General features: G+C 47.4%; 2 protein-coding genes across 3 annotated transcripts; both read right to left on the reverse strand.

Moving 5' to 3' along the window:
* Positions 1–466: 466 nt before the first annotated feature.
* LOC100280377 (LysM domain-containing GPI-anchored protein 2) lies at positions 467–3,308 on the reverse strand. Its single transcript, XM_008654829.1, has 4 exons — positions 2,380–3,308; positions 1,233–1,350; positions 954–1,144; positions 467–823 (listed from the first exon to the last, which is right to left on the reverse strand). Exons 1-4 carry the CDS (start codon positions 3,053–3,055, stop codon positions 705–707), a joined length of 1,104 nt encoding a protein of 367 aa, XP_008653051.1. The 5' UTR covers positions 3,056–3,308; the 3' UTR covers positions 467–704.
* A 1,471-nt stretch (positions 3,309–4,779) lies between these two features.
* On the reverse strand, positions 4,780–9,726 carry LOC103633152 (root hair specific 17). 2 transcript variants are annotated; one of them, NM_001330562.1, is made up of 10 exons: positions 9,442–9,684; positions 9,282–9,341; positions 8,957–9,050; positions 8,676–8,752; positions 7,780–7,868; positions 7,496–7,679; positions 6,748–6,929; positions 6,054–6,156; positions 5,644–5,975; positions 4,927–5,555 (listed from the first exon to the last, which is right to left on the reverse strand). In NM_001330562.1, exons 1-10 carry the CDS (start codon positions 9,646–9,648, stop codon positions 5,099–5,101), a joined length of 1,785 nt encoding a protein of 594 aa, NP_001317491.1. In that variant the 5' UTR covers positions 9,649–9,684; the 3' UTR covers positions 4,927–5,098. The 2 variants fall into 2 exon arrangements, with proteins under 2 accessions (XP_008653053.2, NP_001317491.1); XM_008654831.3 differs by lacking the exon at positions 9,282–9,341 and having other exon boundaries at positions 4,780–5,555; positions 9,442–9,726.
* Between the last annotated feature and the right edge of the window lie 405 nt (positions 9,727–10,131).

Consider the following 10,131-nt stretch of genomic DNA (forward strand, 5'->3'; position numbering starts at 1 on the left):
TAGATTGTTTTAGTGTTGATAAGGATATTAAGATGGCGGTTTGAACCATCACGAAGAATGATAGGATGACTAATTGTATTACTTTCAACTGCTACGAGAGATTAATGATAATTTGCTTCATGTTTATTCTTTACGTTTTATTCAGTTATATGCTTCTATGTGCTTTTATGTTATTAAATGTAATGCTTCCTGGATGAGGGGCGCGGAAATTTGAGGGAGAGATTACTATTCTTTACTAATGTCTGTTTTGGGGTTGATTTACAACACGTTATTTTGGAGTTGCTCTTACCCCACACATTAGCCCTTGATCAATAAGGTTAACTTTAGCCCCTGATATGTGTTCTATATCTACATACAGTATGTTCTTTCAAGACGTTGGAGCTGAAATTACAGGCAATGATGTTGAATCCATACGTTGGAATGCTAGAGCCAAACAATACTCCAGATTCTAGAACACGAAAAAGGCTATGGTGATAACAGAAGAAATTATCTTTGCAAAAGTTTGACGAAGTACAAATGTTTCCTGATCTACCGTCTAACACAGAAGTGTTACCCTAGAGTTTGCCCTTACAAATCCAACCAGTTACAGATCAAAGTCGCGCAAACACTGCAGATATTACTCACAACATCAAACTAGGAATCAGAGGGCCAGATTCTAACGACAGACGCTTGGCGACAACGTTCAGTCTTTTGCCGCAGATAGCCTAGACGAAGAAAGACAGCGTGAAGAGAGACAAGGCAACCAGCTCCGTCCATCTCAGCCACACCGGCTCCAACCGAAGCGCCGAAGAGTGAGCCGGCTGCGCCGTCGGAGTCATCCCAGCTGCCAGTGACAAAAACAACAAAGGGCCAACGGCAACAACTTAGACAAGAGCACTGCCGCCAATTGCCAAAGGCACAGAACATGATGGCTATTGGATCTTGCAAACACAAGCGGTGTCCTACTCACTCACCGTTACACACGTTGGTGGTGGTCACATTGGCGAGGATGGCGAACGATGTGCTGTTGGTGTACCCGGCGTAGGAGCATGCTGTGCTCTCGCAGGATGAGGTGGAGGAGGATGTGTTGCCGAGGAACATGTCTCCGCACTTGGCGGCAGGGCAGAACGACGAGCTCAGTCCCTGTGTTGACTGGCAGTCCAACCTGAAGCCCATGGAGCACTATGAGGCTAGAATTGGATTGCAAAGGCTGATTCAGAATTTATGAGTTTCCATAGAGCGAGAGCACTCACTGCCAGGTGCTAGAGCTGCAGCCACACTTGACGCAGTTGTTGGCGGTGAGGATGTAGCTTCCATTTGGAACGAGAAGGTTGCGGTCAATGGCTGTGCTGCTAATGGCAGAACTACAAGCTGCATATGTAGACCATTAGCTCCGGAATGAAACTCCAGTAAACGGCTTAAATGTCTACGACTGAATGAGTATGCTATCGTATGTACATGATGAGGCATTACACTTTTGAATGCTCATTACAGGCTAGCTTGAACTTGATGTTAATTCAGTTCATTTAGAAAGATAAACAAACAGGATGTAAGGCTGAAGTGCAATTTAACCACACAACAATACCACTAGCAACAGCAAGACAAAGACAATGGAAAACAAACAAGGCGACTGACATGTAACAAACTTCACTGTAATTTTTCTGCTACCATAATCTATTTTCATCTACTGGTATTGTAATTTCATTTGGTCCAAACTTCATTCCGAAGGCAAGGGTTTAACATCATCTTGGAATATAGCCTATGAGATATGGCAAATGTCAATGCCCAGAACCTCAGATCCAAATGCTATGTTTGGAAAGACATCATATCAATTACCTTATCCTGAACTATGGCTATAAAAAATATTTTGTTGAAGCATAAATAACTCGCGTACTTCTGTTGGAGATACTAATTCATTTACACAAATAGTAACCTACACGTATGTCATCAAGAACAAAAAACCTCGGTTTACAAGCTAATGTTCAAGACATGCTCAGCTACTTCCAAACTACTAGCAGAAGTTCGGAGCGGAGAGCAGAAATGCTGAAACAACTAGCAGTGCCATTTTTTAATCATCCTTTTTGCCTATTCAAAAGCACAAGCTTTTGAGGCATACAAACTGAAGGGAACTCTTTAGGCGTACAATGGAGGAGCAAAAAGAGATAGACACTTTGCATTTGCCTAATGGCAAAGCATGTCTATGTTTAATCACAGCTTTTACCAGCAATAAAGATGCAAATGCAAAGAGGTTCAGAACTTTTCAGGGTCCATGTGTAAGAAGCAACAGTAACATAGTATAGCTCAAAATCATTGAAAGCGGATCTACTTTCTTTTAAGCTCAAGGAATATACCCAAACAAGTCGAATAGACCAGCTGCTAGGAGCAAAATTAAAGGCGTACCTCGGAGTGGCACGTCAAGAACCTGGCCGGCGAGAAGGGACTTGGCGTCGGGCATCTTGTTCAGCGTGAGAATCGTCTCCTCCGTGGTGCCGAACTCCTCCGCGATGCTGGACACGGAGCCCCCGGCCGGCACGACGTAGGTGAAGTGCACGACGGGTTGGCCGCCCACGAGGTCGCAGCTGCAGGGCACGGGGATCCAGAGCTGCTGGCCGACGGCGACCCTGTTGGGGTCGGAGACGTTGTTGGCGGCGGCGATGTCCTGGTAGGTGACGAGGCCCGCGAAGACGCCCCGCGCGACGGCGTCGAGCGTGTCCCCGGCGCGGACCCGGTACGTGGGCCGCTGGAACGTGGCCCCGGCGCCCCCCGAGCAGAGGCAGGGCAGGCGGACCCGCAGCGGCACGGGAGCGGGCGCCGTGGGCGGCGTGGAGAGCGGGAGGCCGTTGGCGGCCAGCAGCGCGCGGTGGGAGCGGAGCTGGAAGAGCGCGCGCACGGCGGCGAGCGTGGGCGTGGCCGTCCCGTTGGGCGGCGCGTAGGAGACGAGCGCCTGGCACGTGGACGCTCGCGGCGCCGTGGCGTTGCACGCGAACCGCGCCGCCCGCGCCGCGGGGCACGGCGCGGCGAGGAGGCAGAGGAAGAGCCAGAGGCAGGGCATGAGGGAAGCGGGGAGCGGCGCCATTGCTGTGCCGTGGCGAGGTTTAGCTTAGCTAGTGTGCCCCTGTTACTGCTGTGGGGTTGGGGTTGGGGTTTGGGCTGGTTTGGCCGTTTAAATGTTGGGGAGGCGCATTGGCGCGGAGGTAGAGGAGAGTGGGGCAGTGTGCAGCAGCGAGCTGGGCGGTGGGCATGGTGGTCATGGTCTGTGGTCTCTCTCTCCATTGCCGCGCGGTCAAAGCTGAGCTTGACGAGGAATCCATACCGTCCACCGCTCCCTGCACGGCTCGGATCGCGCGTAAAAGGTGTCGTTGGAGATGACAGCGTGAGCCTAGTGCCTAGTGGTGTGTGCACAGTGAGCAGGTGGGGGTGGGGAGAAGACAGAACAAGCGTGGGCGCTGGCTCACTCGCCTGCACTGAGCATCTTGCGGGGATTCTCTGTGCGCGGTGGAATCGTAGCTTAACATTACATGCAGACGGTTCCAGCTTGCCGCCGGCTCGGCGTGAGCGTCTCCGCTGTGTTGGAGATCGCCGGAAGTTTCTCACCGTCGGCGAACTGTGAAATACGCACTCGAGAAGCTCAGATGAACTCAGCTGGTTTTGGTGCTGTCAAACTGGCAGTGGCAGCGTTTCTTGTGTTTAATTTGCGGTATATACGAACGAACAAACACGCGAGAGGAGCTAATCCCCTGAATCAAACGAATGCGTCACTGGCGGGAAGTGACGACCACTGAAGAATGTAGACCGAAACAAGGTCTACTGTACAAAGTCTGAAAGAAAGACTGAAACTGAGCATTCAGTTCAGGTTCAGACGTTCAGTCCAGGTGACGCGCGCGGCGCGGTGGTATTCAGCACGCTGCAGGGCCTCGTTTCGACCGCGCGGAGGATCTGGCGGCCGTTCGGCCATCCCGGATCCGTCCACCACGCCGGAGCAGGGTGGTAAAAAAACTGCGTGCTTGCCCTCCCTGCTGCTGGTGCGTGGTCTGTCGGAGTGCGGAGTGCCCAAGTGCGGAGTGGCCGGGCACTCGGCAGCGGCAGTGGTTCGTGTCTGCGTTCCTCGGCGGTGAAAGCCTGCTGCCGCCCAGTAGCAAAGAGACGGCGATCCCATCTGTCCCCTGGCCGCCGGGGCGCCGGAAGTGGGCGCAGCGGCGCCCTTTGTCCGACGTCCGTGCGCGTGCTCCCAGCTCCCGTCCCACGAAACAGAGAGGGCGCCATGCAGGCACCATCACACGCTCACGGCATCGGCAGCGTCTGTGATACCAGAGGACGCTGGTCCTGTTGGTTTGTGAGTTCACGAGATTGCGGTGTTGGCGTTCGTTCGTTCGTGGAGCTCTGACTCAAGTCATTCTAGTCTACAGGTGCATCACATGATTGTGAGCCAACGAACGAGCGAGGTGAAATGAGTTTCAGTTATCCTGCCGTTTCTGCACGAACTTTTTGTCCGCTGCGAACCGAGGTTTGCGGAGCTCCAGCTCTAGCTCTAGTGCCGCCAAACATGTCCAATTCCTGACAGAGATACAGTGCTCCTCTGAACCCTGGAACCGTTGGGGTTGGGGGTCAACAGCGCTGCGTCAGTTTTCAAAGCTGCAGCGGATCATCAGAAGAGGACACACGGCCTTTTAAAAAGTTATTAAAACAAGCGAACTCCCACGCTCTAACGCGACCTCCGAGGAACTGGATTGAAGCTGCTTGTCGCCTTGTCGGGCAAAGGTTCCGGTCCATATCATATGCGCCGTCCAATGCCCAAGATGGTGAACGGCACTGGAGAACCAACTTCTCTTGTTTTTTTATTCTCTTTTATTTGCACATTTGCTTGAGGGTTGAGCGATGGCGGGATACTAAGAAAAGGTAAGCAAATCTGGCTTGCACAGGTGACAAACATGATCATGCCCTCATTCAGCTAAGAGAAAGAGGGTGGACAGCTGCACACCACAAAATCTATGTACACCAGCGGCTGCAGATCTAAGCTAGTTCGGTGATGCCCAAACCATAAAATTGCTGCCACATACAACACATGTATATGCAGTCAGATTAGCATAGCTTAACCGGGGGAAACAGCCGCACAACTGAACTAATCTGACAGGATCTCCTCTAGCTCAGGGTCCTCCTGTCTGACCGCAGAATCATCGTCAGGTTCAGTGTCAATCACCTCTCCTCTCCCACTGCTGTCCGGATCTTCTTCTGTATCAGATCCATCTGCCTCTTCATCAGTATAAACAGGATATGGTGGTCTACTAATGCCAATGGTTTTCCTTATTCCACTGTCAGTTACAGGTTCCAGGTTATTTCCAGAAATGGACTTGACTATTGCTGAGTTTCTGCTGGTCTTTTCACATATACAGGCGGCAGGGTTTGCATGAAATTCGCCTCTTCCTGGTGTGATTTCCATGGGTTCTCCCATATATCCTTTCTGGATTGTTCGCACCTGTGAGGCAAATGCATCCCATGACATATTTCCCCTCTTCATGAATAAGGGATAGAGCTGTTTAGCATTTGGCCGGATTGTTCTCTTGTGTCCAAAATATCTCCTGCAGAGATAGATGATCAGGAGAGGGGGGGTTGAGTTAACAAGTTAACAGCAGTTAAGCATAAGAACAGTTACAAAAGATGCATTACCTTTGCCCAGCCAGAATTTTGGCCATGTTCCCAATGTTGTTAGCCACAAAAGCATCACTTTCCTCACAGACAATGAAATCGATTGCAGCCATGCGAGATGAGAACTTCAGGAAAGGAGCAAGCTCCTCTTGGCTTGATAGTGTTTCTTTTGTATGGAAATTAGGAAAGAGCGCTTTCAGGGATGCTAATGTATCTTCCCCTCCATATATCTCACCAGAAGCAACATAAATGTGCACATCACTTCTGTAGCCTAATGCCCTCAGCATCAACCCTACCTCCTCAGGAGTTAGTGGACACCTGCCTTGCCGTCTTCCTTTCTCCGGGTCACGTATCTAGAATATGAAAACTTTTAGCAAAAGGTAATTCTATCTCAGTAAGCGAGTAATGATTACACATCACACAGCTTGTACATGCAAGGTTCTCCATCGTCTGCGAATTGCAGCTAATTCTCTCCTCTCCTTTTCTCCACCACCATAATAGCACCCAGAAAAGGCAAGCATGTCAGGTTCAAATCTGCCATCAGAACAACAACCATGTCTTGGTCAAGAAATAGAAACAAAACGAGCTAATGTTGTACGGAATAGTAATAAAGAAGTAACAAGATATATTTCACACACACATACGCACACGCGCACACGCGCACACATAACCAACCATCTTTCATTCTTTTCTGCTACATTACCATTTTATTTAAGATCGCAGAGAACCAGCTGGAGCAGAAGGGAAATCAACTAGCGATTTCAGCAGTTTTATTTCAACAACTAATTCATTTTCTTATAGTACACAAATAGAACAGAAGAATTTTTTTTGGAGATGATGCAACAAAGAAGCTCCAGGAGAAAAGTTTGAGGCAATTCAATGGCCAAAGAAGTGAAAAATCATTGTCATTATTGAATTATTCAGACTACAGCTTTCATTAATCGTTATTAATAGTATAAGGTTTTCTGCCCAGGAGATGCACCGCTCACTACTGATAGATCAAAGGGCCAAAGTAGTCTACATTCATATACTTGCTACTGAGTGAGCTGAAACAAGTAATATTTAAACAAAATGAACAGATGCATACTGACAAAAGGTTCAATTAATGTCACAGGACGAACCAACCTCAGGTGAAGAGCAATAAAATATCTGTTCTTTTCTCGCATTCGTTGTATTAGCTTTTCAGCCAATTCTTGTATTGGGTCAGTAAATCTCAAAGAATGATAATTGACTCTGCAACGTAGTTTTTGCAGGTCAGTGTCCAACTTATTTGAGAGTCTATAATCATATTTAGTCATTCGAATAACCTGCACCACCAGGAATTAAAATGAGCTATGTGTGACTGGATTCATCATAATATTTTGATATCTTCCATAATCTCAGCCACAAAAAAAAAGTAGACGAGGACTAGGAGGCATTATAAATAAGAAAAGAAATGGGCATCTGAATTCAGTCAAAGACGACTCAAACCTGGGTGGTGAGGGTGTGCATCCACACCTCCTACCTACTGAGCTGAGCTGAGCTGAGGCTCAGTTTCTAAATCAAACTACACATGTAGGCATACAAAAAATCAAATTTCTTTATTTCATGCTTCTATGTTTTTAAATTAAACTACACAGAAGCATAAAAATAATGAAGTGTGCAAATAAGTTACATAACACATGAAGCAAATCATTATTGAGACATCATCCTCAAAAGCAGTGCAAGTTGGTCAAAAAAAATTGACCAGTAGAATAACTGGTCAGTAACTCTATTTAGTGATATATGAAAAGGCATAACCAAATGTACTATAATCACGAAAAACGTAGAAAGGAACTAACATTAATTTCATACAATAAATGAAGGTCAGCTAAGCCACAGTTGCACAACTTACATGTTTCTTCAGAAGTGCTGGTAAGACACGGTTCAAGTAACACCGTGGAGTACATTTTCGGGGGACACGCATTTTATAAGGTTTCATTGCTTTACCTCCTTTTTCTGGAGGCTCTTTGATAATTCTGACATCCTTTGCAAGAAATGAGATGAACCAGTCCATATCAAAGATTTCTGAAAAATTGCTAAAGCATTGAATACAAGAGTAAATTAAATATGAACACCTATAAATGATAAAAGATTATCGATTGAATTGGGAAGTGCTGACTGGTGACTATCGCATACCTTGAATCTTTCCAGAAAGATGTTTGATCCAGTTTGGGAACAACAAGTGTAGCATTCAATATACGTGCAGCAACTACAGCATCAACTATCTAGAGAGCAGCAGGGGTTATAATTCGTCTATAGAGAAAGCAAGCAAATAAGTTCAGTGACTAAACTTTAGTCCTCAGAACGGATTAAATAACTCATAAGAAGACCAAAATGCCCCTTAACATTCTCTTGCCATTAGTGCAACTGATAAATGAGAGACAAATGTAGAATTAATATGGTTTAGTCCCTTTTAGTCACCCTTTGAGGGACTAGGGACTAAAGAAGTTTAGTCCCTATTTTAGTCCAACCGTTTGGCAAATTAGGGACTAAATGACTAAATGAGACAAAAATGGAGGAACTAATCTTTAGTCCCTCAAACCAAACGGGGCCTAACTGGACTTGCAAGTAAATTGTTGGTGTGTAATCCTTCATAAATGAAAAGAGCTTCTCTGGCCCATTTCATAAAGAGAATTACTCCCTCCATTCCAAATTCTAAGGCATTCTAGCTTTTCTAGATACATAGTTTTGTTACGTATGTAGACATGGTGTATATCTAGATGCGTAGCAAAAGCTATGTATTTAGAAAAAACATAACGACTTACAATTTGGAACGGAGGGAGTAGCATTTTATTGAACACATCACACCTACACATATACTACAGAGGGGAGTATAGCTACATAGACTGGTGAGGCTGACCAATTTTGATACCCCAGGTTGTTTGAACAGGTCCTGACAATATTTATTATATACCACATGTATTTTAGTTTGGATCAATGAGATAAAAAAAATTAGTGCAACAAGTTGAGAAAAGAATTTCATGTTTACTTGAAGTGTTTTAATCAAGAAGAAAGTCAGAGAAACATCTCACCCCTGTTCTCTGCTGATTGAGACCTCCACTTGTAACAACAATCAAGTATCGATCTGGTTGTGTGGTAATACCAGAATCTGCCAAAACAAATAAAAAAAGGAAAGACCTTTAGGCAGATATAGTTGTTAAATCTCGAGCCATCATAATGCTAATGAAAAAAGATGCACATAGCCATTCATCATTGACGCCCACTACATAGGTCAGAGTACACAGCATCCAACAGTTATGACAAGAAAGCCTAGACTATATAAGCAGTAATTCACAGCAGAGTTACTACTCACCAAGAAATCTACTACTAGAGTTGCTGCATCCGTGGAAGTTGCTAGCAAGCTTCGATCCCCAAAGATCATCCTGCCCAGTCCATCCACCGCGTGCCTACATTTTGAGCGAAATATCACCCGCTGATCAGCTATCATTAATGCATGAAACTGTGAAAGGTCCAACCTAACATTTCCTATGCTTGAGAACGGACAGAATAGGCCATATGGTTTGATGTGACACGGAGCTCAAGCCCACAAGGACATATAAGTACAAACACCAATCCAAATTGGACTCATCAATGCACAAACCGAACCATAAACCACAAGTTATGAGTTCCCATCTAACCGGAACACTGAACGCGTCGCCGCTCTCGGAGCCCTCCAGTTCGCCGTCAGAGCCGTTTGTCTGCGGGCTCATACAGAGTAATGAAGAGAGAGACAGAGAGAGAATGAGATCGGGAAGCACGGACAAGGCTGGCAGGCGAGGAGTTAGGGTCCGTCCATACCGGATGGCGGCGGAGGAACCGTCGAGAGGAGGAGGAGGTGCCGAGGCCCGGGCGCGGGTCCGCGAGCGGCGGCGCGGAGAGGAGTGAGACGGAGAGGAGCGAGACGGAGAGGAAGAGCAGGCCCGCTCCGGCCGCCGGCAGCGCAATGCCGCGCGGGCACCGGTGGTGGCGGCCGTGCGGGTAGCCGCGCCGCCGCGGCTGGCCCATCTGCGGCGGCCGGCGGGGCGGGAGGGTGACGACGGCGGTGGGTGGGCCACGGCGGCCCAGCGGCTTGGAGTATTTTAGTGGGGGGCATGGGACGGGCCCAACAGCAAAAGGTGGTGGCAGCCCTGGACACGCCCTGGTCGGCGGTTCGTTGACCGGGGTCGTTATTCGATTGGCCGCCTCGACGACGCCTGTAATAGTTTCGGAGCTTTTTTTTAGCTGCCCGGTTGTCGCCTTGTTTACCATGTTTTAGCGAATATTTGGCGTGTCATAGTTCTTGCTAAAACTGTGATAAGGTTAGTTTATTACTTGTATAGTTGTATGATGTATGAGGAGGAAGATGACTCCCTCCTGAAAATGAACATGGTATCACAAACTAACACAGTTCAGGAGGCAGACTCTGCTTCTGATAAGGTTCCTAAACAGGCGCTCTAATCCGTCCTCAAGGCCTTGGATGCATTCCTCCAGGGACTGCAGATGGTTCCC

This window comes from Zea mays, chromosome 7 (assembly GCF_902167145.1).
Source record: "Zea mays cultivar B73 chromosome 7, Zm-B73-REFERENCE-NAM-5.0, whole genome shotgun sequence".
In the NCBI taxonomy this organism is placed as follows: Eukaryota; Viridiplantae; Streptophyta; class Magnoliopsida; order Poales; family Poaceae; genus Zea; species Zea mays.

Excerpts from the sequence above, each read along its gene's own strand:
- LOC103633152 (NM_001330562.1), bottom strand. The coding sequence starts at position 9,648 with ATGGGCCAGCCGCGGCGGCGCGGCTACCCGCACGGCCGCCACCACCGG. Across the intron at positions 7,680-7,779 it reads TCTTTCTGGAAAGATTCAAG|CAATTTTTCAGAAATCTTTG; the intron begins GTATGCGATAGT and ends TCAATGCTTTAG. Across the intron at positions 6,157-6,747 it reads TTTATTGCTCTTCACCTGAG|ATTTGAACCTGACATGCTTG; the intron begins GTTGGTTCGTCC and ends TTCTGATGGCAG.
- LOC100280377 (XM_008654829.1), bottom strand. The coding sequence starts at position 3,055 with ATGGCGCCGCTCCCCGCTTCCCTCATGCCCTGCCTCTGGCTCTTCCTC. Across the intron at positions 1,145-1,232 it reads TGCAGCTCTAGCACCTGGCA|GTTGGACTGCCAGTCAACAC; the intron begins GTGAGTGCTCTC and ends CATGGGCTTCAG. Across the intron at positions 824-953 it reads CACCACCAACGTGTGTAACG|CTGGGATGACTCCGACGGCG; the intron begins GTGAGTGAGTAG and ends TGTCACTGGCAG.